Genomic DNA, 26,272 nt, shown 5'->3' on the forward strand with positions numbered 1-26,272 from the left:
GAAACAACTTTCCTGTTTTGTGGATACTAATTAGTGGTTGGTCAGAAGTCTTTTTAGGCATTGTGTGCAGAGCAGCTCTTCCATCAGTTTCCGCTCGGTTAGATACAATTATTTTTCATCCTTTTCGCCTTTGTTTTCAGGCTTTTAAATGAGATAGCAGAAATAGGTAACGCTATTCTTTTAGAGAACAAAAATTAGCCATCAGTTCTTTTTTTGATCTAAAGTGGTGCTGCGGGTTTTAGTTCTAACGGGACAATTGTATGTTTCAGGGTCAACTCGGCAAATAGGCAAACCGGCAAATTGCCAATTTGCCGAATTTGCCGGAAAAATGGCAATAGCCAAAATTATTTGGCAAATTGTGGTTTTACATAATTTCAATTTTAATCGACAAAGTTGTGCGCATCCTATAAACGTTCCTACATTTATTTTGAAAAGTAAGCAAATTCTATGAAAATATCTAGAAAAAACGGGCAAAAATTATAAATATGCGGCACAAAATATGCGGCAAATCGGCAATTTTCCGAAAATGAAAATTTCTGGCAAATCGGCAATTTTCCGAAAATGAAAGTTTCCGGCAAATCGGCAATTTTCCGAAAATGAAAATTTCGGGCAAATCGGCAATTTTCTGAAAATGAAAATTTCGGGCAAATCGGCAATTTTCCGAAAATGAAAATTTCCGGCAAATCGGCAATTTTCCGAGAATAAAAATTTCCGGCAAATCGGCAATATTCCGAAAATGAAAATTTCCGGCAAATCGGCAATTTTCCGAGAATTAAAATTTCCGGCAAATCGGCAATTTTCCGGGAGTAGGCAGGCAGGCATGAGGCACTACTTTTTCTAGGTGCTAAATATTTTTTTATATTTCACAAAGACCCGAATTTACATGATTTATAGCAAGTTCCATAGTACTAAAACTAGAATTTTAAGAAGAACAGAAAAAAGCAGCAATGTTGATGATTTTGCATATTTCTCTCTAAATCTCCAGTGGTCCCCCCTTGTGTCGGCGCATGCTCACTTTATGAGAAATAGTGTTTTTTTTTGCTTGTTGAGCACTCTTTCTCTCTTCTTATACTCCAACTCTGTTGAAGAGTGAAGATGAATCTGAAGATGTAGAAATAGGGGGAGAAGAGAAAAAAAAGTGTGGGCAGATTAGTGAAGTGGATGGGCATTGTTGAGGCAGCCGGGCCCTCCGATGCACAAAAACTTGCAATTTTCGGCATTTTTTTCGCGAATGAATTAGGCAATTGTTCTATTTTCATAAAATATATTTTTAAAAATTTTTTGATTGAGAAGCGTGACTTGGGGTTTTGCTACAAAATAGTTTGAAATTGAGAAAAAAAATCCAAAATTCCATTCCAAACTTCTTCCAAAATGAAAACTGCACCACCAATCAGCGGCTTGCTCCGCCCATTTGTCAACCAATCAGAGAATGAGTGCGGAGTTTAAAGGCGCTGATTGGTTTGGAATTGGGCCGTATCGCTGATTGGTCTGACACTTATAATATATAATTCAAGTTTAATCTTTTACTGATGTAGAGTTATGTACATCATATTTTTTTCGACTTTGCAATCTTTTTCATGATTACTCCACCCTTTTCTTGGATATAATCCCATTTTATTTTTTATTTTCAAGTTTATATTCTTACTAATAAATCAAACCAAACCGAACAATTTTTTCTCAATATTAATAAATTTTAAAAATTTTTGTGTAAAATGTTTTTTTTTCGATATCAATTTCCAAACGAAAAACACAACAGCTTACAAATTAAAATTCCAACTATTCTCTAGTTTTCCTCTTCATCAAGTACGACGCTTTTCATTTTTCATGACGTTTGAAATTGAGCTTCTCCCCTTCCCCATTTATAAACAATCTTCTTTTCTTTCTCTCACTTTTGCCTCCAATTATGATTTCATCTTCCTTTTTTTGTTCCAAAAGTTTGATTTTTTCTGCAACGTAGTATGTAGGTCAAGCATAGCTGATAGGTCGTTGAAAAAGCAGCCGACAATTTTCGGGACTCATCGGACTTTTTTCTTAATGTGGGGTATAGGTTGTAGGAATTTTGTCAATATTTTGATAAAGCACCAAATTTCAACAAAATTTGGATATTTTGTGAAACTTTGAATTGAAATAAATTTTTGGAAAATTGCCAACATTAAAAAAAAATTTACTATGACATTTTCCCATAATAAAAATTTCATATACTAACTAACTTTGTATAAGCTTGATCCAATTGTCAAAAACTACCTAATTCTCAAAACAATTATCTCTAGAGGATCATATTAATGACACATAAATTTATTAATTTTTAGGATTAGTTACTAATAATAGTAAGGATCACCTAGCTTCTACCACATAAATTTTTTGAATGGGTTCTTGTCATTATTAAAAAGCGTGACTGCTCTATTTTCTTTTTTCACTACGAGGTGTGACCGTGAACAAATATAGAAATTGTGAGAATACTCTGAAAATGTAAGCTTTGAACTCTGAGAGATATGTAAAATTTTCAGATGATGCTTTTCAGAAAAAAGCTGATTTATTTCACAAAAATTTATTTATTCATGAAATCAAGACAAGACTGAAATCATTTTTAGTTTTCGTTAATTTTCCAAAAAAAAAAGTATTAAATTATTTTATTCTAATTTTTTTAAGTGTCAAAAACTGTTTGAATTTTCTCTAGGTTTGCTCGCAATCAGTATGATTCAAAAAAAGTTTCCTCGAAATTTTCGTTTTCAGCTATCGAAAAAATGTTCAATTTAAATGTTTTCTTTGAAAACTAAACATATTTTTACATTTCACCATTGTATGTGCATCTGCCAAAAAATACCCATTTTTTAGGCGGTCCTGTCACTAATGATGGCACCAAATGTTTTGGCGCGAAATTCAAAATTTAATTTTCCAAAAAAAAAAATTGGTCCTGAAAAGTTAAATTTGCCAAGAATATAATCATAAGGAAGGTCCCAGATTAGGCGGGCCCACTTTCCGTTTTTTGGTGTTTTTTGTGACAAATTTATCGTACTATTTCGGATTTTTGATTTTTGATTTCGCGCTGAACAAAGTTAAAAAAAAAACTCTACGGCAAATTCGGCAGTTTTGAAAATTTCCAATCTGTCGATTTGCCGGAATTTTTGATTTTTGGCAAATTACCGATTTGCCGTTTGCCGAACATCAGTTTGCCAAAAGTTTTTAGAGGGATTTTTTATAAGACGGAAACACTTAAAACTGTGCCTTTCGGAAAATTTTTTGCCCGTTTTTTCTAGATATTTTCATATAATTTTCTTACTTTTCTAAATAGATGTAGGAAAATTTATAGGACGCGTGCAATTTTGCCGATTATAATTGAAATTCCGAAATTTCCAAAAAATTTTTGGCAATTGCTTATTTGCCGGAAAATTCGGTAAATCAGCATTTTGCCGGTTTGGCGATTTGCCAGAAACTTTCAATTCCAGCAATTTGCGGATTTGTCGATGTGCTGTCTGTACATTTATATTGTTACTGTTACTACAGTTTAATTCTGCAAATAGAATGTCATGGGACAAGTGACATTTTATTTGCAAACTTTTGGAAAAAAAAATTTTTCAATAGTTTTTTTGCAAGATTTGTACCAGGGGTGTGCGGCAAATTTTCCAAATTTGCCGATCACGGCAAATTTGAAAAAAGGAGATTTGCCGAATTTGCCGAGCTCGGCAAATTTTGAGATTCGCCGCTCACCTCTGATTTGTACCTGAAAGCTTTTCTGCTTGATTTTCAAGCGTAAAATGGTTCGGTTCCTCGTGTTTTCTAGCAGTTTCCTAAACCCCCACTCCACCTGTAAATATTCCGTTTCCAAGTAAAAGGAACCTATTTACTTCTCGTTTCAGATCTGTTTCTTCTCAACTCTCAGGGGTGTCCTCCGATATCCGCCCCCACGCAAAAAACATGCACGCTTCCTCCAACATTCACATGGTCTTTTTGAAATCCGCGCGCTCGCTCGCGGGCGCTCGTCTTCTTTTTTCCAGCTATTTTGCCACAACTAGGGGGGGGGGGGACGTCGTCGTGTCCAAAACAGCATGCTCGCTGCTCTCTTCTCCACGTCGCCTTTCTTCTTCCTCTTCTTTCCTCATCTCTTCCTAGTTATTCTCACTCTATTTCCCATTCTCTCTCTTCTTCTTCTTCGCCTTCCTACATATTCATCTCTTTTTCTCAATTTCTAACAAATCCGCGCGCACTTTTTCGGCGCCATTTCTTCCCTATTCCTCCGCCGCGAACCGCGATTGAGCAGCGTGGCCACAACCTTGAAGAAGCGACTAACTAGATATATCTATATATGTATATACTAACTTTCATACTTTTACAAAACAACACCAAACTTTTCAAACTACATGACAACTTTTTGGTATTTCTGATTTGATTATATTTTTTTGCTGCGAGCTTCTATACTTTTTTTGTTGGAAAAGTTCCTTATTGAATTCCCCTTGGGAAACCAATTTGAAACTTTCCGTTTTTGCAAAAACCCTTTTTGAAATCTTGCTTGCAGTTCTTTGTTGAGTATTAATTTTAAGGCATATGAAAAAACTTTAGCTAAAATATTTATTTCCATTCTAGAAGGAAATCCAGAGCAGTATCGCATGTTCCGACGCCTACAATGTTTTATTACATAATTAAAACAAAATTACAGTATTAAAAATATCGAAAAAAAAAATTTTTTTTTGGTCGACTTCCAAAATTATGAGTGGCAAAAACTAAGTAATCGTCACTTTTTGACGGTAAATAAAAAATTTTCAAAAAAATCTTGAAAAGTTTCATTATGATATTCGGTTACTTTGGCACAAAAAAAGTAGTTTTTAACATTTTCCTCACTGGCGCTACTCCACCTTTAATTTTTTCTGGAGCTTTTTTAATGGTATATACCATTAAAAATTTCGTCTTCAAAAATTAGACGAATTTCCATTAAAACACCTATTCACTCTTAAAGTTATGAAGCCCGCGGCTTGTGATTTCTTGTTTTTTTTTGTATTTTAATATGTTTCGCATAGAGCCGTAAAATAGACTCCCCCCATTTATTGATTGGACATTTTTTCTTTGTATGTTGGAACACACTTCTTTGAATTTCTTAAAATATTTTTTGTGGCAACTTTTGTCACTATTTGTGGAATCAAATAATCCTATAGTAACTCAATGATCAAAAAAAACCGAAATAAAATCAAAATATTATTATTGAAACTGGTTTCTTTGACGAACTGATCACCTTTTTTTTCTCCTCGCCCTTTTTCATTTCCTATCAGTTTTATTTTTTTCTTGAAAGGAGACATAAAAAACGTATTCTAAAATCAATTTTTCACTCAAAAACTATCTTAAAAATTATTTTATCTCCAGAATGGCGGTGTTCAAAAAGCTGCGTAAGAACAAGGACAAAAACTTGCCATTGCCTGAACCAGAAGCCGTGAAACCGTTGGACAAGAGGATTGGAATTGATTCATACAGGTTTGTAAAGGGTTGATGTAGGTTTACGGGGAATTTTTGATTTACGAGACTGTGTGGATTTACGGGGCCACGCGGATTTACGGGGCTGTGTAAATTTACAAGAACAAGACTTGTCCTATCTAAAATATTTAGAGAAATGAATAAATATCTGCATTTAAAAGATTACAGAATTATGTAGATTTATGGAAATAATTTTTCAAAAAAATTTAAATTTCGTGAGGTCATGAACGTTCAAAAAAAAAATCAAAGCAGGTGAAAATTGTATAACAGCTGACTTCTGGCATTTCTACCAACACTTAAACTGCGTCACTATTTTCTTGTTTTTTTTTAAATTTTAAATAACAAAATAATTTTTTTCAGAGACTTCTTCACTCTCAAAAATTGGTGGAAATCGGTAGATCGAAAACGTGTGGAAGCTTCTACGTACATGTTCAGCAAGTGAGTTTTTTTTAAATTAGAAAGTATATATTTTTAATCTAAAAATATCCAATCCAAAAGTGTTTCTGCAACCAAATTTTCTTGAAATAGTTTTTAAAAAATCAGAAACTTGTCAAAACGATTTTTTTTTCAACTTTGTCAGTAACTATTGGCAAAATATTTGGCAGTGGATTTCTCTTGTCAAAAGCGCTGGCCTGAAACTTTCAAGAATATTTTCCTACAAATTTTTTTTATTAATGATAACGCCAAATTTTCTAATTGAATCTATTTGAATACTTGAATTCTACTACTTGAATTTAAGATGATTACAATTGATTTTTTAGAAATCAACGCCGCAGTGCATTTTAGAGCAAATGCATATTATGAAGTTATTTATTTTCTCGTGCAAGTACGCTCTATTGCACATCCCGCTTTATTGTCAAATTTGCAACTCATTGCACTTTTCATCTAGTAATAAGAATCGGTGTGCTCGAGCAATGAACAATGCTAGCTTTGATTTTTTGATAATGTCTATGCAAAAAATAAATTGCCTACACAAATCACTTCTGATGTCACAAAAGGTGTGGGGGGTTGCGTGGGAATTTGTCATGACATGCGATCAATGGGTGCAGTCCTGGAACCATTGGGGGATTTTAGAGTATTTGATGATGTTGGAAAATAACTAAATTGAATAGTATCAAAATTCATCACGTGGGAAAACACTGAAACTTGATTTAATGATCTTGATAGAATATAGTCTGAAAATGTTTACAACTTTTCCGTTTTTTTTTTCAAAATTTTAACTTATAAAAAACAACTGAATTAATTTTTACATGGCAATTCAACATTTTCAGTTATTCTATTCAATTTAATTTTGTTTATTCTGTTCTCAGCCAAACTTTTCTATTTTTCTTCTGACACTTGTTTTGCTAGAACATACGTTATTTACAATTCAAAAATTTTATTTTCTTACATTTTTTCAAAATCAGAATCATAATGAATTAGAATGCTTCTGATGAACATTTTTGTAGATAGATCAGATACCAATAGTTGATGTTTCAATTTTTTAACTCTGGATATTTGGGACCAAGTTGGCAATTTTGAAAATTTATTTTTTTGGGTATACTGAAAATTCTATCTTGTTCAAAACATGAGCTAAATTTTTTTAATGATTTTTTTTTTCAAAAAATAAAAAGGACCGAATTAAATTTGAATTGCCGCGCAAATGAGTGACGTCATTTTTGACATTTTTGCGTTTTACGGCCAAACTAATTGGTTTTTCTCTATTTTTTCTTTGTTTTATATTTTGAAACATAATTTGCCAATTTTTCAGACATTTTTCCGTAAAAAAACTTGATAGTTTGAACTCGGAAATTGACCTAAAAATCGATTATTCAAAATTAATCACAACTTTTCTCTACGGAAATATGCCTGACAAATTGGCAAATTATGTTTCAAACGATAAAACAAAGAAAAAATAAAGAAAACCGATTAGTTTTGCTATAAAACGCAAAAATGTCAAAAATGACGTCACTCATTTGCGCGGGAGTTCAAATCTAATTCGGCCCTTTTTTCAATTTTTCAAAATTAAACAAGTCATAAAAAATTTAGAAAATTTTTTAAAAATTTTTTAAAATGTTACATTCGGTATATTGGGGCTGTATTCTGTCAATTAGGGTAAAAAACCCACAGACGCTACTCCACCTTTAAAAAAACGGAGAAAAATCAAGGAAACTTTGCCGGAAAACTGTAACAAATGAATTTGAATTTGAAATAAACCTTATTGAAAAATCTTTTTTTTAAATTTATTTAAAATTTTTTTACCGATTCAATTAAGGCAAAACAAACCACGTATCAACAAAAAATGTTAAACTTAATTCCCGTCACACTGAAACCCCAATTTTCGGAGCCTTTTTTGTAGGTTTAAATTCAAATACATAAATAGTAGAGCAGCACAAAACCCATCAAAAATCCCATTGAGCACTGACGACAACAAACGACAAAATATAAAAAAAATCCAACAAAAAACCCTACACAGAGAGCTCTGGATTCGAGAGCCCGGTTGGTTCCCTAGGTGATTTGTGCGGTAAGAAATGAACAATATCTAAGTCTCACGCAAATCCTCAAACTCTCTCTCTGGTTCACCTCATTTTTACCTACTACGTAATCAAGTGATTTTGTCGGCTCGGGGGCTGCTAGAAAGAGAAAGAGAGCTCAGAAAAGGGGCGGATTCTCAATACCTTCCGCGGTTTCTGTTTCTCTCGTTTACCCGCGCTTTCTACTCCTCCATGTGAGCTGCGTGCGAATTCGAGAGCCCGCGCGCCGACTCGAGTGAAAAAGAGTAAAAAAGAATCATCCTTATATTCATACCCCCCCCTTCGCGCTCCGATTCGTAACTATTAATTATTCCTTATGGGAAGTGGAGCATCGAAACCGCCCGTTGAGAAGCCGAAACCTCCCGAACCGGCACAGCCGGCCGCCGAAACTCCGACTCTTGATACCAGGTTGCCGTACCCCAACTTTCGAGAGTTATTCACTATGAAAAACTATTGGAAGACGGTTAGGCGGAGTGAGAAGGATTGTGGAAAATTTATGCTTGCCAAGTAAGTATTTAGGTTGCTTCTGTAATTCTTTTTATTTCATGCATTTTACTAATTTCAAAACTCAAATTAATTGCAAACATTGAAGCACAAAAGGGCGGAGCTTAAAAATCAATTATTAACTCCGCCCATATCTTGGTTTTCAGTTTATATAGTATTGATATGCAACGAGTGAAACATATGAAAATTTAGTTAAGGTCCAAGAAATAGACGGAGCTGTATTTTTTACCGGAAAATTTTAAAGTTAATTGTTAACAAATTTCGGCAAAATTGAAATCAAGAAATAACGTGGAGTCAGAGTGTCTCAGATTGACCTACGTAGATCTATAGAAAATGCGGGAAAAGAGACGCAGAGTTCTCAACTGATTTTGTATGGTTAATTAAGAATTAAGAACGTGCTGGCGTCACATTTTTTTGGGCAAAAAATTCCCGCATTTTTGTAGATCAAACCGTGATGGGAAAGCCTGGCACCACGTGAGACAGCCGAAAAATTGGAAAAAAAAATCAATAATAAGCCCCGCCTACTTATTGGTTTTTTTGAATTGCCAAAAAAAGTTCTTATTCATACATCAGTATCCTTTGAGTCTCCAAAAGTACACTCGAACTTTCGATCATTTCCGATTTGGCCAAACTTTTTTTATTCATTTCCGTCCTGCAGAAGATTACTTATTTTGAAGCTTACTCATTCGTGTCCCACACCAGACTGTCTAGAATGATTAACTTTGAGCAGAATATATTTTTCCGGTCTATGAATCAAGAGCATGTTTTGAAAAGTTTGGGGCAAGGGTGGGCGGCAATTGCCGTCCGGCAAATTGGTTTGTCAACAACTTTGACAAATCAGCATCTTGTCGGTTTGCCGATTTGTCGGAAATTTTCAAATCCGGCAATTTGCCGGTTTGGATATTAGATTTGCCGAAAATTTTTAGAGGGGTTTTTTATAAGACCGAAGCACTTAAAACTGTGCCTTTTTGAAATTTTTTCCCGTTTTCTTTAGATATTTTCATAGCATTTGCTTATTTTTCAAAATAGATGTAGGAAAATTCTTAGGATGCGTACAATTTTGCCATTTGAAATTAAAGTTTTGAAATTTCCAAAAATAATAAGTGCAAAACCAGAATTTGTCGAAATTTTTTTTTAATTTTAAATTCCGGCAATTTGCCGATTTGCCGATTTGCCGTTTTGCCGATTTCTTATTAATTTTGATAGCTCATTTTTGGGGTGATTTTGAATTTATTAAATATATCAATAAATTGTTAACTACGAAACTATAGAAATTCTAGTTCAAAAGTTCTGAACTTTTTTTTTGATGAGAAGATCAAAAGTTTAGGCTTTTTGAATTATCACCAACTCTCTAAACATTTTATTCTGTCACTAACGAGGGAGACTTGTGATTTCCATTTTTCCTATCACTTTTCTTCTGATATCTATGACTAATCCAATAAAGTTGTACTTTTGATAGTAAATTATTCATTATTATAAATAAGAAATTTGTGAATTGTGTTTTGAAGCGATCTGCATTATTATTCACAATTAGCAGGATAACGCCAATAGCTGATTATTCAAAAAGTGCAACTTTGATCCGCCTAAAACTGATTTCTCTAGTGAATACTTAACGGCATAATTGTATGAAAATAAAAAATTATTTCGCCGATTGATAATGTTTTAATGGAACCAATAAGCTGCAAAAGTCGGAATATAGAATTTTTATTCATTTTCAAATTATAAAATTGTTTTCTTCTATCCATTTTTTCAAAAGACTTCCAAAATAAAATTTCAAAAACTCTCAACACCGAGTTTCACTGTAAAAATTTTAAGGAAACATTTTTTCAAATATGCATTGAAATGGATTCTTGAAAAAGTGGGATTTTCTAACTTGTTGTGTTGCAAAATTTAAAAAAAAATCATGATTGGAACTTTGAGGCTGTTTTTAGTAATTTTTAGCAGCAACCTACAGGCGCTACTTTTTCAAGTTCTGAAGTGTTACTTTTCGCGAACCTTTGACGGCTCCTGCCTCATAGAGCACCTTTGTTTGCCATTCAAGGATTAAGAAATATGAGCAAAAATCTTCAATAATACCTTAACAAACCTCTAATCCCCGCACTTTCCACCTAAATGACGTCAGAGAAGGACAATCACATGTTACCCTAATTTTAAAAATAAAAAAAATTGCCGACGACAACAGATATCCAATTGTAAAAAACAAAAATATATGGAAATACAAAAAGTTATTTCAGATATCTCAACGACTTCCCGCAAAACAAGGACTTGTATCTGAAGCTGAAAAATGTGAACGCGCAGACGGTCGACATGAACTGCAGTGATCCCGGGTTTGAAGCGATTGCGGCGCAGTATTTGAAGGTTTGTATTGGAAAAATTTCTGATTTGAGCTATGTGCTCACTAGAGGGAAAAAAATTAATTCACCTGGAGGTTTAGAAAAGGCCAGATACTTTTGAGGTCAGACAGGTGGAAAATAGACCATTTGACTTATGGGGTTATTGTTTTAATGTGTTCTACTCCGAGAAGTACTAAAAATTTATCATAACTCGAAAAGTCACATCACTTTAGTTTGGTTGAAATTTTGAAATTACAAAAATTTGCCACAACTAACCTCCGCCCATATATTGATTTTTTGTTAAATTTAATATGAATATTGTTATGATTATGGTATTTGTTCCTGCAAGTAGAATTGATGAAGTTAACTTTCAAAACATTTTTTTTTCAAAATTAATATTATAACGCTCACATTATTTTTTTTCGATTTTCTTGAAAAGTGCAAATTTTTAATTTTTAATTGCGTTTATAAATATAAAAAAATGCGCTCTACCACTTAAAATTTTAGACAAAAAACAAATTTTTTGTTGAATGCAAAAAAGTGTGCGTTTTTGAAGAATTGATTTTTTGAAAAAAAAATTGCTGAAAATTCCGCTGGTACGATAGTTAGAAGTTACAGTACTTTTAAAGGTGCACTCTTTTTTTTTCAAATATGTGTTTTTTTTGCCCGATAAAAATTGAGTTTTTGTGCTTATCTTGGTAATTTCTAAAAAAACGTTTGAATTGATGTTTCACAAAACTCAAAGCAATAAGAACAAAAAATTTGTTTATACAATCACACTAATATCACGTGGTGTTAGAGTGTTTCATCAAGGTTTGATCTACAAAAAATGCGGGAATTTCCCCCCCCCCCCCCTGGAAAATGTGACGTCAGCACACTCTTAACCATGCGAAAACAGATGTACAATCTGCGTCTCTTCTCCCGCATTTTTCGAAGATCAAACCAAAATGGGAAACTTTGACACCACGTGTATTAATATCAGTATGATATCACTTTTTTGTCTGGAATTTCACACTTTTGTTACTAGAAAATCCTCTCAAAATTCGCGAAGTTCTCCTTGCTTGAATTAGTTTTTCTATTTAGTTATATTTTCATTTCTTAATTTAGTTCTGTTAATTTATTCATTCTAGTCATGAGGTTTTCTAATAAATCATATGTTTCCATTACTTTTCTTGGGAGGAAAAAATGTGCGAATTTTTCGTAAACACCATAATAAATTTTTCCTGCAAATGATCTTTCAACACTTTGAATGAATAAAGGTTTGGGTTCAAATATGAAATATGACTACACTGACAATCAAAATACAATCGAAATATCGAGTACAAATTCAATTTTCAGGTGTTTGATGACGTCATAACTGCGGTCGAGGAGAAGCCGGGAGATGTGCAGACGGCGTGCGATAGGTTACAGGCGGTGGGGAAAATGCACCGACAAAAGGTAACGCTATAGAATTAATTTTGAATCTTAAAATAATTTAGGTTTTTACTTGACCAATAGTGCGTATATTTTGAAAGGTCTAAACAATGAAATATCACTTTAAATTTTCAGTAGAATTTATTTTTTGGAAATTTTGACTTTTTTTATTCAAACAATTTTTTGTAGGCATTTTGCTTGAATCCTTTGGTAATTTGTATATTTCATGCATAAGTGACAAGTTAAAAAAAGCCAAGCAAAAAGTTTTGAAAAAAAAATTTAAAACATTTTTTTGTGATTTTTCTATAACTTATTTTTTAAGATTATTTTTTAAAAATAACGCAGACAAACCTGTAATATAATTCTAGATTTTTCAAAAAAAGCGTCACCATTAAATTTCATTAGACTTTGAAAACACAAGGAATTTGCCAAATTTTATCAAATTTTGTTACACCTCATTAAAAATTAAAGGTTTAAAGGTGGAGTAGCATCAGTGCACTTATAATAATCCAAAACGATCAAAATTCATAATAAAACACTCCAAAAAATTTTTTAGATTTGTCCTAATTTCCGGTCAAAGTTTTGGCAAAATGCCAAAATTTTGAAAAATATGAGCTTTTGAGGAAATTCACAGCAATGTCGCATGTTCCGACACTTACAATGTTTTAATACGAATAATTTGAACAAAATTAAACTATAAAAATGTAGGAAGATAAAAAATGTTTTTTGGTCGGCTTCCAAAATTAGGATTGGCAAAAATTGAGCAATTGTCACTTTTTGAGAGTAAATTAATATGTTTCAAAATTGTTTGAAAAGTTTTATTATGATATTCGGTCACTTTGATACCCTAGGAGTAGTTTTTAACACTTTCCCACTGGCGCTACTCCACCCACACATTTTCTTAATTAAAATTTTTTTTTTCAGTTTTGCAACAAAATAAAAATTCAATTTGGCCGTAAATCTCCAAAGTAGCGGGAGTGGCGTGAGCAGCCATTTGGAATTTTTTGTTTGCGAAATATCACAAAAACATTAAAAAAAATTTTTTAGAGTTCTATTCCATTTTTAAATGATTTTCTGTCATTGAAAGTAAAACATCTGTAGTGAATTTTTCAATTTTTTTTTGTAATTCCAAATTTTCCAGGTCTCCGGAATGGACGGAACAATGTTCCAAAATATGGAGGAGCCATTCATCCAAATGGTCAGCCACATTCTACAGGACCGATTCAACGAAAAAGCAGAAATGCTCTATAGGAAATTCTTCCAGTTTTGTCTAAAATATCTTCTCGAGGGATTCAACGGATAACTTTGTTTTCTTTTTTGAATTTTATATTGTAATTGGTGTTTCTTCTCACAACAAATAATTCGGAACATTTCCAAAAATGTTCCACGTAACCGGTCAAATCTCTCTTTCCCTTCATAATTTCTCTAAATTTCAAAAAATTTTAAACTTTCCGCAGAAATTTTTTTTTCACAAAGTTGGTAGGTATATACGAAAAATATGAAAATTGTATATATTTATAAATAATTATCTCGGAAATAATTTTTTTCTTGAAACAATAATTGAGCATCGGGTTTTAACTATCCTCTCCTCCCCACTTCCCCACTCCCTTAATTTTTTTTTGAACACCCAAATTCAAAAATTTATATCTCATTTCACTTTAGATTTATAAGAAAGTTGTCAACAAAAAAGTTATACGTCTTATCTTTTACTATTCTTTAGTAGTTGACAAACTTGAAAAAATTGAAAACTAGCTGAGATATGAGCTTTTGAAGTTGAGTAATTTGGAGCAAATACCATTACAACGAAAGTTGTTTTTTTCTTTCTTTTTTGTGTTTTTTTTTTGTATTTTTTAAATTCGAAATACAACTATGGGAATCTTCTTTAAATGCAAATAGTAACGGAATAAATAAATTTATATGGGATTTTTCGAATACTTCCAGTTAGATGCGTTTTTTGAATTGCGAATGCTGCATTAACCTTAACAATAGACTATTGGCAATGAAATGAAAACACACCCAAATATTATATAAGTTTTGTTTTAAAAAACTAATTACGGTTACGTAGCATCATCTGGCTAGATAGTCTTCATAAATGCTGTTGCGCCAAAACGGCAGCAGTTGGTGTTGACACAGTCTTGGGAGCAATAGATGGAGATTTTGGAAAGATGCCAAAAACACGTTTTCGGTAGACGGGAAGCAGGAGGATAACAGCAACAGGATCCATAAATGGGAAGGCGGATAGGGCAATAACTCCCAAGTAGTTGTTCCACATTCCGAAATCAAATCCTAGCACCGGCCCATACCAGGCTGCCAAGCAAGGGGAGAAGCTGATGCAAATGGGGATGATTGTTTGAACGGACAGAGCACGGAACAATTGTTTATGCATGTTTTTGGTTGTAACTGACATCGCTGGGGTGTCACGCAGTTTTTTCATTATCTAAAACATAGAGGTTAACACGAAACATTATCTACTTAAAATCAGGGGTGCGCGGCAATTGCCAAAAGGCAATTCCACAAAATGATACGGTTGGGCATGTTTCCCCGATATTTTTCATTAAAATTTAATGATACAATATAGAAAAATATTTGCTTTATTTGAAAATAACTTTAATTTGACTCGGAACTACCGAGAAAGTGTTCAAAAATTGTCTGAAAGTTGAAAATTGCCGGTGAAAATTGCCGAAAAATTGACGGCAATTTTCAATATTCGGACAATTTTTGAGCACTTTCCCGGTATTTAAAAATCAAATAAAAGTTATTTTCAAGTAAAGCAAATATTTTTCTATATATCAGGTTGTCCCATAAGTTTTTGTACTATTTTTTTTTTGAAAAAAATTTATTTCTCTCAAGCGACAAGTAGTACTATTCACACAAGTATTCACCATTAGTGTCCACCACTTGTTGCCATTTACTAGGTAACATCATGATGCCACGGGAGAAGAAATCCGGCGAACGCGATGAGAAGAAAGTGGAGAGTTCAGTTTTGAGATGCTCTTCGTCGTCGAATTGCTTGTCGCGCATGTAGTCACTGAGAGACAAGAACAAATGGTAGTCGGTTGGTGCAAGATCTGGAGAATATGGTGGATGCGGTAAAACAGTCCAACCAAGATCTTGCAGCTTTTGGAAAGTCTTCTTGGCGACATGAGGCCTAGCATTATCGTGAAGAAAATATAGTTTTTCATATTTTCCGTTGGTCTTTTCTGCAACTCGGTGAAGATCAGGCTTTGGCGTCGGTATTCCTTTCTCACCGATCGGAAGCCATTGACGTTTTCTGGAATGGTTAACATAGAGCACCCACTTCTCATCTCCAGTAACCAGATTGTTCAGCCAATCGAACTTTCGACGAAAAGTTGTATGAGAATCACAACGATCAATCACAGAGGTTTGCCACACCCCTTGCTTACTTCTAATAGGTCGACGAATTTTAATATCAGCTGCCGACCAAGCTGAGAAGTAGTGATTACCTTATACCCAAGTACTATATACAATGAGACGGCATACATTGAAACTCCGGACAGAATAAGAATTCCTGCCCAACTTCGTTCCATTACTTGTTTGCTGGCGCCCTGAAGTACAAATCTAGACTTTGTGTAAATTTTCTGGGCTTCCAATCAGCGAGGTTGACCACGCCTCTCAACTCGCTGATTGGTTGGCTATCCCAGAAAAGTTTGGGGTTTTAGTTACCATGTAAATTGCTCCCAAAAACGCAATATCATAAGAATCAACTCCGTAGTCTTTTTGGAATGCATCCCTGATATAGTCTTTCATTTCATCGTCTTCATAGAGAAAAAGTTCGCAAATTCCTGCCCAAACAATTCCATGAGTGATGAAGAACAAGAAAATGCAAATACATCCAGTTGGCTGAAAGATACTGTCAACAAGTTGTGGGCTGAAAATGGATATTTATCAGAATGAGAAGACAATTTCCGCATAGCTTACAAAAACAATGTTATGTATCTATAAATGAAGTGAATTATCAGAATACCGTAGGAAAGAGAAACACATCCACATCGAATGGATACAGCGAGTTGGGCAATGTGGAGATTCTGAAAGAAACAGCTCAAAGTTTGAGAATAACTGTAGGTTGTACCACACAGTTAAAAATGGAATTTTTCCAAATCAACAATAAACAATAAACAGTACTATTAACACATGAAATTTTATTGATCAAATAGCGCTATAGCTCATAATTAAATGTCACCCTGCAGATACTTTTAATTTTTTATGTTTGAATTAATTTTGCAAAGAATTTAGAATAGTTTTCCAAATTCCAAAAAAAATATATGTAAGTTGTCGTTTAATATTCCTTCATTTTCTGTGCGAATTTATCATAACTTTGAGGTTCAAAAAATTTTGGGATTAACAAAAATATCACATCTTACCTGAATTCCATATAACGGACCGTCTGTTAAGCATATTACAAACGCAGCTCGGGTACCATGAACTCCCTAAAAACATTTTTAAACATAAACTACCCGTGATTGAAGTTAAAGGAATTAACCATATTCTTCAAAAATTGAAACATCTCCAATCTCAAACGTACCACTGGAACAAGCAGCTCAACTGTTGAGTAGCTCATATCGAAAATGGCAAAGAAAAACATCAAAAATCGATATTTTCCGATTGAAGATGATTTTTGTTCAGTTACTATCAGATACATGAAAATTGGATTGACGACAAATGACAAAATGCCAAACATTTTTGGCAAATAGTAATGCGTCCAGTGGATGTACATTTTTTTCTTGTATAAAATATGACCAAAACTGATGAGATGTCATCAATATATAAATATATAAATATATAAAAGCAATACACCGCTAGGAGGGCGTCGAATTTCCGGTAGGAAAGTTATTAATTATATATGTAATTCTGACAGTTCCTTGTCAATTCTCGACAAGCTTTGCCCAGTTATCAACTACCATTCACAGAAGTGGGTAAAGTTGAGCACTACTGGTGTAAGTTGGTGAAATCGGAAAAAAATTCAGGTCGACGCAATACTGCTGTGAGCCGCTGTGCTTGCGCTAACATGTAAAGGAGAGGGCCTGTGAAATTGGGCTTCATTATATTTTACCTTGTATCTCATTTCTCTTTGTCAGATAAAAGATTATCTTTCCCGCACTTTAGTAGTTCGCAAGTTCGAAAAAATTAAAAACTGGCTTATATGAGTTTTATGAGTTTTTGAAATTGCGTTTCATTATTTTTTTATTCCGGATGAGACAGATATTGTTTTTTCTTTTTCATTTTTTGTATTTTTTACACTCGAAATGTCACTATTTATGGGAATCTTCTTTTAATGCGAATAGTAACGTAATAAATAATTTTCTATGGGATTTTTTAAAATCACAAATCCCGCTTTTTCCTAAAATAAATTTAACAGATGGCCACAAAAAACTTGTTTAAAAAACTGATATAAAATGCAGAGATAACTAAAAACAACTTCTGGTCAAGTGAGTGGATTGTTTTTTAACAATGGATTTACGTTCTTTGACCTGAAAAAAAAACAAGTCTTATTTAACGAAATCATGTACTGCGACAATAAGTATAAATAATGGATTCACTGTGTAGGATGTCTCAAAAAAGAAATTAATATCATGGCAAATCAGCAAAAACTTCTCCTACTTTTTGTGGTTTTACTCATTGCTATTGGTGAGTCGATAATTGGGCAATTAGAGCAAAAGCGGTTCATCAAGTTTCCTACTTTTTTTATTACCACACTCAATAAAACTAATTTTTAAAAATTCAGTGACCTACGCACATCATCATGATTCAGACTCACACGAGCATCATCATCATCACGGAATGGTTTCCGAGTAGTGATGTGTATTAACACCAACTACCTACATATGTACGCCTGTGTTGTTGCAATATCATTTTTTTTTCAAGTTTTACCTAGAGATCGTACCCCTTACCCTTATCATAATTCTTATACCGATTATTCACTCCAATAGACGTATAAATCCAACATTATATGCCACAGTTAACACAATACTTGGTACTACATATGTACATTTATATTTACGAGAATCATTTACGACCCTGCAGGTGCCGCTCGGCTGTAAAAAATTTGGCATCTTTCCGATATTTCTCGACCATAAATTTTCGTTGAACGTTTTTTTTCATAATGTTATCGAGTAAAATATAGTGACTTTTTATTTACATAGCCGCGTTTTCAGTTGCCAAACTTACCGAATAATTTCAAGAATTGCCGGATTTTCTGAACCTCTAATAGTAAATTATTTGCAACCAGCACTTGTCAAATTTTCCAAACGCTAAAATGTTTTTTTCTAGGCAGTTTTAAGATTCGAAGATTTTCCCCTGATTTTTTGAGAGTCGCAAAAAATTAATTCCAACCTGTTTGAGTCAAAAAGTGTTATAGTGAATCAATGTCAACAAGCGACCTGCACAAAAAATACGATATTTTTACTTTTTTTTCTGAAATTGTTTCTCAGTTTTTCAATGTTTTATTTGGCGTTTTAAGAACAAGAGGGAAACAAGCAGGAATGAATATAATGTCTTTATTTTTTTTAAATTAGTCATTACCTTGTATCTTAGTACAATATACAATGTGATAGCATACGTTGATATTCCTGTCAGAATTAGAATTCCCGTACAACTACGTTGAACGGAGTGGGCTCGGCATAGTTGTTTGTGCACGTTTTTGATGGTAACTGACATTGCTGGGGTGTCACGCAGTTTTTTCATTATCTGAATTATAATAATGAATGCAGAAATGCCAAATCTACATACCGTATTTCCTCTATTAGTCTTGCATGCAAGACTAATTTTCAATTTACCTGTAGGGGTGCAAGACTAATAGAGACTGCAAGACTATTAGAGGCTGCAAGACTAATTTTCGAAGATCCGATAGCTTTGTAAAATTGACAATTTATTGTCAAAAATTTGACTTGAAACATTATAAATCGTGCAGAATACATACTTTTCTATTGTTTTATCAATTATTTGAACATTTTAAAATTTAATTTAGCTGAAAAATGACGAAAATTTTGAAGTTTTCACAAAATACTGATGGTCTGGCAAGAATAGGGGTGCAAGACTATTACCGTATTTCCTCTATTAGTCTTGCATGCAATACTAATAGAGGCTGCAAGACTAATTTTCGATTGGCCCGTAGGGGTGCAAGACTAATAGGGGTGCACGACTAATAGAGACTGCAAGACTAATAGAGGAAATACTGTATGTGGTCTGGAAATAAGTCTGCAAATAATTTTTTGACGTTTTTTACTTTTCATCGACTTAGCACCAAGATTCAAACACTTTCCTTAACATCTAAATCAATCAAGTTTTGTTAAATTAGCGCAAAAAATATTTCCAGCCCGATTGAGTCAAAAATGTCATAGTGAATCAATATTTTGTTGTACTTGAATGTGTTCTGAAGTTTCAAGACAATAATGGTCGACTCACCAAATTTCCAAAGAACACACAAATTTTCAATTTTTTTCGAGATTTTTTTAAAGCTTCAAAATGCTAAATGTTTGCTTGTTTTGAATATGAAAAACTTACCAAAATCCGAAAAAATCGATATTTTGGCCGCTCACCAAATAACCTTTAAATGAAGGAGTGGGTAGTTATAGTCTGAAATTTAAACATTTTTTATTCACAAAATTTGTGTTTCAAAAACTTACAATTTATAAAAAGATAGAGAGAGCATCACACAGACGCCCATAAATTAATGCCAAAAACAAAACCGCTTTTCGACGCTTTATAGACATGCATCCGATTTCCGATTGAAAAAAATGATACGAATTGTGCATACAATAATTCTGTCTAGCTTTTCTGGGTATGAGACAGAAATGTTATACTGATAGTTTCTGTAGTTATCACGCTACGTAGGGCTCTTGGCATTGCGAAAAACAAAAATATGAAATACAAAATTTTTCAGATATTTCACAAGGACTTGTATCTGAAGCTGAAAAATCTAAAAGTAGTTTCACGAATTCCCCGCAATTTGGATTTTGGAAACACCAAAGCTCACAGACTCAAGCGTTAGTATCTAATGTAAGCTTATTATCAGCAGATGAGGTATATTTTTTTTAGCTGCAAAACTCCAGAACCAAGCTAACGGCGGGCTCTAAAATATGTAAAAGTGTGAAAAAATCTCAATTCTCCATCTGAATTACACGATCTCCTGCTAAAATTAACACGTGAGGTATGCTTGAGGCCCTCCACCTCTAAATCCAGGACCTGAAGCATTACAAAATTTTCTTGATTGAGATATTTATTAATTACAATAAAATAATTTGGACGTACACATTTATTAAAAATTTATCTGTATTTATGTTATTGTTTTTTTTCAATGAATCGATCTTGTAATAGTTTTTGCAGTGGCAATACGATATTCGCCACATGTGATCACCAATTGGTCGATGACAATGTTTTGCCAAGCCGGGATTGTGAAAGTTACTTTCTCCTGAAATATATGTAACTTTATATCTTTGAAAGAGAGCTCAGGAACTTTAAATTAGGTTTTCAATCAAATATTTTAAACTAACACTTCGTTCATTGGTAATAGCATCCTGAACCATCGTTTGCAGTTGGCTAGTTGTCATTTTTTCAGAGCTTTTCGTAAGTTCAGTATTGACAATTCCAGTGAACTGACCATCGGTATAAGCCATGCTTGCCCCAATAGCTGAAAACAGTTCCGATCAATGAAAAAGCTGACACAGTTATATGTTTGAAAGTATATAAGAGTTAACCTACAACCAGAAACTGTATTTTTCTCAGAATTCGAAAGCGTTGTGGTCGATCCAGTTGTCTTAGTGATCGAAATTCTGCGTAGTACCTCGTGGGCAACAGTTCCTGGGCCTGAAATATTTTCTGTCGTTTTACCATAACACTACTATAATTAATAAACTTTGACTATTATCATAGTGTGCAATTCGCACAAGAGAGTATCCAGGGTTGCAAGCTGCCACGGTAATTTTGCAACACTCTACGTTCACATTGTTAAGAGCGGTATCATCACCGCCGCGTTGATCTCCTTCAATTTGACTTTGTATTCCGCAAACTGCGTATCTTTCTGGACACAATTGAGCACCCGTCCATTCTCCCCATCCTGGAGTGTCTCCTGCGACCCACACGTCTTTGGTTCTAGGGCCGAGTGGTTCTCCACAATACCCGGCAAAGTTGTCCGCAGCGACATCATCTTTCCCCCTTTGGTCCGGCTCAGATCGTAATTCGAATCCAATGAGCACATTTGTATTCTGGCAGTATTTTCTAGCTCCCCATACACCCCACAGGCCTTCTCCGCTATTTATCCAATTTTCTCTGCTGATTTCGTCTGAAAATATATCGTTAAAAAAGAATTTAATGATTTTAATGTTAAGCTCACCAGATCCTAGTGGACGGCAGAAAAGACAAACGGCGTTAAGACCAGTATCATCACCACCTCGTTGATCTCCCTCCACCTTGACCTGAATACCGTAGGCAAACTCGCCATCACGGCATCTTGACCATGGATGCCAGTTTCCGAAGTTTGTGTAGCGAGGTGACCGTAACTCCACTCTTTCGCAGAAAAAAGCGGGTGCAGTTAACAGAAATATAAAAATCAGGGCAATCATTCTGCTTCTGATAGTAAGCAGCAGCTCAGGAAGAGGTATTTAAAGACCTCTGGTACGGGAGTGGCAAATTACAAAAGCGGAGCAATTCCTCAAGACAATTTCTATCTTCTTTTTATATCTTGTTACAAACAAAATGTTGCCAAAAAGTGAGATGTAGTAGAAATTAGGAGATTTCCGAGAAAACTCATTTTAACAAACTACACAATATTGTCTTGTAGGCGTGGCCACAGCATGACATATGACGCTGGAGGACACATGGCGCAAGCTACACTCAAAATGTGATTTTTGAGTTCTGAGTCATGTCGGAAGAGCGAAGAGTAAGATCTCACACAGATGATGAATGTCGAAGGTCTCGGAAAAATGCTCATTACAATGACTATTCCTTTCATCTTTTTTTTAAATCAACAACCTTATCAAATTATCAAAAAAAAAGAAATTAGGCGTCGTGACACATTTCAACAGAATAATTGGTCAAAAATCAAATTAAATTAGGAATATTTTTTGTAATATAAAATAATTGCTTATTGAAATCATTTGCTTTTTCATGAAATAATAATTTTTAAAAAAACCTAAAAATATAATACGAGGTTTTGTCACTGCTGATTTTTTTTAACATTCCAAATTTTCAGAACGTAATAAACACCATATTTTATGGTTCTCATTACGATTTTTGTGGAAGATGTTCACAACCATAATTTTTTTAATTGAGAGATCGTACCCCTTCTCATAGTTTTTATACCGATCATTTACTCTAACAAACGTACAAAATTAACACATTACTTGGTACGTACATGGCGGTTCAAATTTACGGAAGCCATTTACGGCCCAGCAGGTGCCGCTAGGTTTGTTTGGTTTGGCATCATTCCAGCATTTCTCAAACATAAAATTTTGTTGATCATTTATCTAAGAGTGTTTTGAGAAAAATGTGGTGACTTTTTTCATTTATAGCAAGTTGTTTGCATTTCCCAGTCGATCTGAATGCGTTTTTCAGAACAGAAATGTGTTTAATATCCACGTCTTCAGTTGCCGAATTTCCCGAAAATGTTTAAAAATTGCAGGAGTTGCCGAACCTTTAAATTATTGCATCCAGCATGAGTCAAAGTTGCCAAACACAAAAATGATCGCCAACCGGCTATTTGGTATTTGCCGCATCGAGAAGAGTGTCAGGGAGTTGGTACCGCTCAAAAACAAAACAAATATAATTTTTCCAAAACTACAATAGTCATAGAGTAACCCTATAATACTTCTACCGTAACCACTACAACACCCCCTATAATACATTCAAACATTCAAACTCAAATATTCATTTCATTGTATCAAACTTTCTCATGCAGTACACCATCTTCTTCATGGGAAAATAAATGAAAAAGCAATTCAAATGATACAGTCACAAAATATTAAATTGAAAAATTCAATGCGCCAAAACATTAGCAGTTGTTGTCCACCGATGCGATGACCTGGTAACCAATGTGGGCACGATTACTGGGGCTTTTGGCACAACTCCAAAAACACGATTCCGGTAAGCGGGAAGAAGAAGGATTATGGCAACAGGGTCCATAAATGGAAAAGCGGATAAGGCGATAACTCCCAAGTAGTTGTTCCACATTCCGAGATCAAATCCTAGCACCGGTCCATACCAGGCTACCAAGCACGGGGAGAAGCTGATGCAAATTGGGATGATCGTTTGGACGGACAGAGCACGGAACAGTTGTTTGTGCATGTTTTTAGTTGTCACTGACATCGCTGGGTTGTCGCGTAGTTTTTTCATTATCTGATTTTGAAATGTTGAAACACATAGAGATTTTGGAACATGGAAATTTTGAAACAGGCACAGACACATAGACACAGGAAAACCAGGAACCAAAGGGAGGGGCGCGGGAAGAGCCGATTTGTGTCCATTTACCGAGCATTTGTGAAAAGGAAAATTCCGTAAATCGACACAAATGTCTGTGTTTCTTTTATTATCTACATTCTTTGCGCCGGTACTATTTTCTTTCGGTTGTAATAAGTTATGTTTTGTAATTTCGTTCATACTATTAGGGGGTGTCAGTAAATTCAGCGTAAAATTTCGTAACTTTTTTTTTGTTTCATGTCGATTTTTTAAATTTTTTTAAAACAATTCTTACATAAAAGTAAACATTAAAAATTATACATAGTTGAGAACATAAGCACCCACAATTTGAGAAAAATCAGTATTGATCTCCGTAATACATTTGTGTTTATTTTTCTATGGGCGCTTAGTCAATAAGTTGATAAAAACTTAAATATTTTTGATTACAATTTTCTTTTTTATATTATAAAAATTAATCATTACCTTGTACCCAAGTGCAATGTACAATGAGACGGCATACGTTGATATTCCGGTCAGAATCAGAATTCCTGCCCAACTACGTTCCACCACTTGGTCGCTGGCTTCCTGAAGTGTAAATCCTGATTTTTGGTCTAATTTTCGGGCGGAAAAGAGTCCTACCAATCAGCAAGGTTGACCTCGCCTCTCAATTCGCTGATTGATTGGTTTTCCCACAAAAATGTTGGTTTTTAAGTTACCATGTAAATTGCTCCCAGAAACGCAATATCATAGGAATCAACTCCGTAGTCTTTTTGGAATGCATCCCGGATGTAGTCTCTCATTTCATTGTCCCCATAGAGAAAAAGTTCGCAAACTCCTGCCCAAACAATTCCATGAGTGATGAAAAACAAGAAAATGCAAATACATCCAGTTGACTGAAAGATACTGGCAACAAGTTTTGGGCTGAAAATGGAAGTAGATCAGAAGGAGAAGGCGAATTACGTATAGCTTACAAAAACAATGTTATGTATCTATAAATGAAATGAATTATCAGAATACCGTAGGAAAGAGATATACAGCCACATCGGATGGATACAGCAAGTTGGGCAAGATGAAGGTTCTGGAAGAAGTAGCTCGAAGTTTCAGAATAACTATAACCAGTATCACAAAGTTAAAACGTATCACAAAGTTAAAACCAAATTTTTCCGAAACAACAGTAGCCCAACAGTACTTTTACAATCCCACAAAACTACAGAATACAGGTTCAAACTACAAAGTTTTTGCATTATTTCTGCAGCCGACCTCAATCTAGTTTTGCGACAAAGACAAACTAAGAGTGTTTCATCGCGAACCACGATCGATGTCGGCTGCCCTCTTCTCCTAACCAAGTTCAAAATACAAAAATCACCTTAATTCCATAGAATGGGCCATCCGTTAAGCACACAACAAAAGCTGCTCCGGTGCCATGAATTCCCTGAAGATTATCTTCAAAAACTGAAAAGATTCCAAAACGCAAACGAACCACTGGAGCTAGCAACTCAACTGTTGAGTAGCTCATATCAAAAATGGCAAAGAAAAAAATCAAAAATCGATATTTTCCGATTGAATTTGATTTTTGCTCAGTCACTATCAGATACATGAAAATCGGATTGGCGACAAATGACAAAATGCCAAAAATTTTGGGAAAATAGTGATTCGTCCAGTGAATGTACATTATTGTTCTCGGCTATGCAGTATTGTTAGTCAAAACTGATTCTATGCCAAAAACTGTTGCTCGAAGCTAGATAGGAATGCATCTAATTTCCGGTTGGAAAAACAATTAAAATAGTGCATACAATAGCTTTGTCTAGCGAATAGCATAGTTATCTAGAACTATTCTATATGAAGGTTTTAGGTATCACACTACTTTGAGCTTTGTGTGCCTTTAAACACATCGCGAATTGAAGCTTGATTGCTGAAAATCACTATCGGCCCCTTTTCTATCTAGTGTTCCGTGTGTTCCAAAAATTGAAGATCTATTGTAAAAAATTTGAAAGTGAAATTGAAACAAAAGAAAAACAACAAAAAATCGAAACACATTCGCGGATTAAAACGAACAAAACAAATATGGTTTATCTCGATGGATTATGACAGATTTGAAAAAAGGAATACAGTAGCACCCAAACATTCCGATGTGAATTTATGACATGATCTATGTACTCACAGGAAAACAAGTAAATTGAAGAGAAATTGAGATTTCAAATAGTTTTTTAATTTTGTTTTGAAAAAATAACTTTACATATTATTGAAAATTACAATTCTACAGTACTCCGAAGTACTCTTACTGCACTAGAACATTCTAGAACCTCACAACACACCTACAGTCCATCTATGGCTTACAGTGCTCATACATTATCAAAATTTTAGGCCTATAGTACTTCTACCGTAACATTACAGTACTCATACAGTCTGTTCACTAGTTACAGTATCACTACCGTAACCCACACATTACTCTAACAGTAAAATTTTGTAAACCTACATATGTACTTTAATTTTAAGCCTTCAGTACTCTTACTTTACGAACAGTATTTTTATGGGACACCTATAGTACTCTAGCAATAACCTTCCAGTATTCATACATTACTCCTACAATAACTATCCAGTACCAAATACTGAAAGAGTACTAGTCTTCTTGACCTACCG

The 26,272-nt window shown here is 34.1% G+C and overlaps 4 protein-coding genes, 2 non-coding genes and 2 pseudogenes across 12 annotated transcripts; 4 read left to right on the forward strand and 4 right to left on the reverse strand.

The window, feature by feature from the left end:
• Window positions 1-5,352: 5,352 nt before the first annotated feature.
• glb-25 (Globin domain-containing protein) lies at window positions 5,353-14,140 on the forward strand (the record flags this gene model as incomplete). 3 transcript variants are annotated; one of them, NM_071134.6, is made up of 5 exons in its annotated part: window positions 5,353-5,460; window positions 5,821-5,898; window positions 10,712-10,835; window positions 12,149-12,247; window positions 13,365-14,140. In NM_071134.6, 5 exons carry the CDS (start codon window positions 5,354-5,356, stop codon window positions 13,524-13,526), a joined length of 570 nt encoding a protein of 189 aa, NP_503535.2. The 3 variants fall into 3 exon arrangements, with proteins under 3 accessions (NP_503535.2, NP_001300185.1, NP_001300186.1); NM_001313256.3 differs by lacking the exon at window positions 5,353-5,460 and having other exon boundaries at window positions 5,888-5,898; window positions 13,365-13,526; NM_001313257.3 differs by lacking the exons at window positions 5,353-5,460; window positions 5,821-5,898 and adding an exon at window positions 8,290-8,480 and having other exon boundaries at window positions 13,365-13,526.
• A 169-nt stretch (window positions 14,141-14,309) lies between these two features.
• On the reverse strand, window positions 14,310-16,958 carry srj-16 (annotated as a pseudogene). The gene is made up of 6 exons: window positions 16,767-16,958; window positions 16,606-16,671; window positions 16,163-16,269; window positions 15,908-16,112; window positions 15,688-15,789; window positions 14,310-14,660 (listed from the first exon to the last, which is right to left on the reverse strand). Coding segments are annotated over exons 1-6 (1,023 nt in total).
• Window positions 14,452-14,569, forward strand: T06A1.9. Its single transcript, NR_068623.1, has one exon. It is a non-coding gene; the product is annotated as an Unclassified non-coding RNA T06A1.9 (non-coding RNA).
• On the reverse strand, window positions 15,086-15,628 carry T06A1.6 (annotated as a pseudogene). Its single transcript has one exon. A coding segment is annotated over exon 1 (543 nt).
• Window positions 16,959-17,807: 849 nt separating the features above from the next.
• fipr-25 (FIP (Fungus-Induced Protein) Related) lies at window positions 17,808-18,328 on the forward strand (the record flags this gene model as incomplete). Of its 2 annotated transcripts, none has more annotated exons than NM_001038413.5 (2): window positions 17,808-17,869; window positions 17,967-18,328. In NM_001038413.5, the coding sequence occupies 2 exons, from the start codon at window positions 17,815-17,817 to the stop codon at window positions 18,035-18,037; spliced, it is 126 nt and encodes a 41-aa protein (NP_001033502.1). The 2 variants fall into 2 exon arrangements, with proteins under 2 accessions (NP_001033502.1, NP_001300187.1); NM_001313258.1 differs by having other exon boundaries at window positions 17,815-17,869; window positions 17,994-18,037.
• A 2,114-nt stretch (window positions 18,329-20,442) lies between these two features.
• On the reverse strand, window positions 20,443-21,951 carry Y40B10B.1 (Vitelline membrane outer layer protein 1). The gene is made up of 5 exons (NM_071137.2): window positions 21,573-21,951; window positions 21,096-21,521; window positions 20,942-21,046; window positions 20,734-20,870; window positions 20,443-20,651 (listed from the first exon to the last, which is right to left on the reverse strand). The coding sequence occupies exons 1-5, from the start codon at window positions 21,799-21,801 to the stop codon at window positions 20,535-20,537; spliced, it is 1,014 nt and encodes a 337-aa protein (NP_503538.1). The 5' UTR covers window positions 21,802-21,951; the 3' UTR covers window positions 20,443-20,534.
• Window positions 21,952-23,212: 1,261 nt separating this feature from the next.
• srj-15 (Serpentine Receptor, class J) lies at window positions 23,213-25,304 on the reverse strand (the record flags this gene model as incomplete). 2 transcript variants are annotated; one of them, NM_001313319.1, is made up of 6 exons in its annotated part: window positions 23,213-23,572; window positions 24,116-24,217; window positions 24,349-24,553; window positions 24,604-24,710; window positions 24,999-25,064; window positions 25,113-25,304. In NM_001313319.1, the coding sequence occupies 6 exons, from the start codon at window positions 25,302-25,304 to the stop codon at window positions 23,213-23,215; spliced, it is 1,032 nt and encodes a 343-aa protein (NP_001300248.1). The 2 variants fall into 2 exon arrangements, with proteins under 2 accessions (NP_001300248.1, NP_503539.2); NM_071138.2 differs by having other exon boundaries at window positions 24,999-25,304.
• Window positions 23,373-23,481, forward strand: Y40B10B.3. Its single transcript, NR_068624.1, has one exon. It is a non-coding gene; the product is annotated as an Unclassified non-coding RNA Y40B10B.3 (non-coding RNA).
• Window positions 25,305-26,272: the final 968 nt, after the last annotated feature.

Source organism: Caenorhabditis elegans, chromosome V (assembly GCF_000002985.6).
Source record: "Caenorhabditis elegans chromosome V".
In the NCBI taxonomy this organism is placed as follows: Eukaryota; Metazoa; Nematoda; class Chromadorea; order Rhabditida; family Rhabditidae; genus Caenorhabditis; species Caenorhabditis elegans.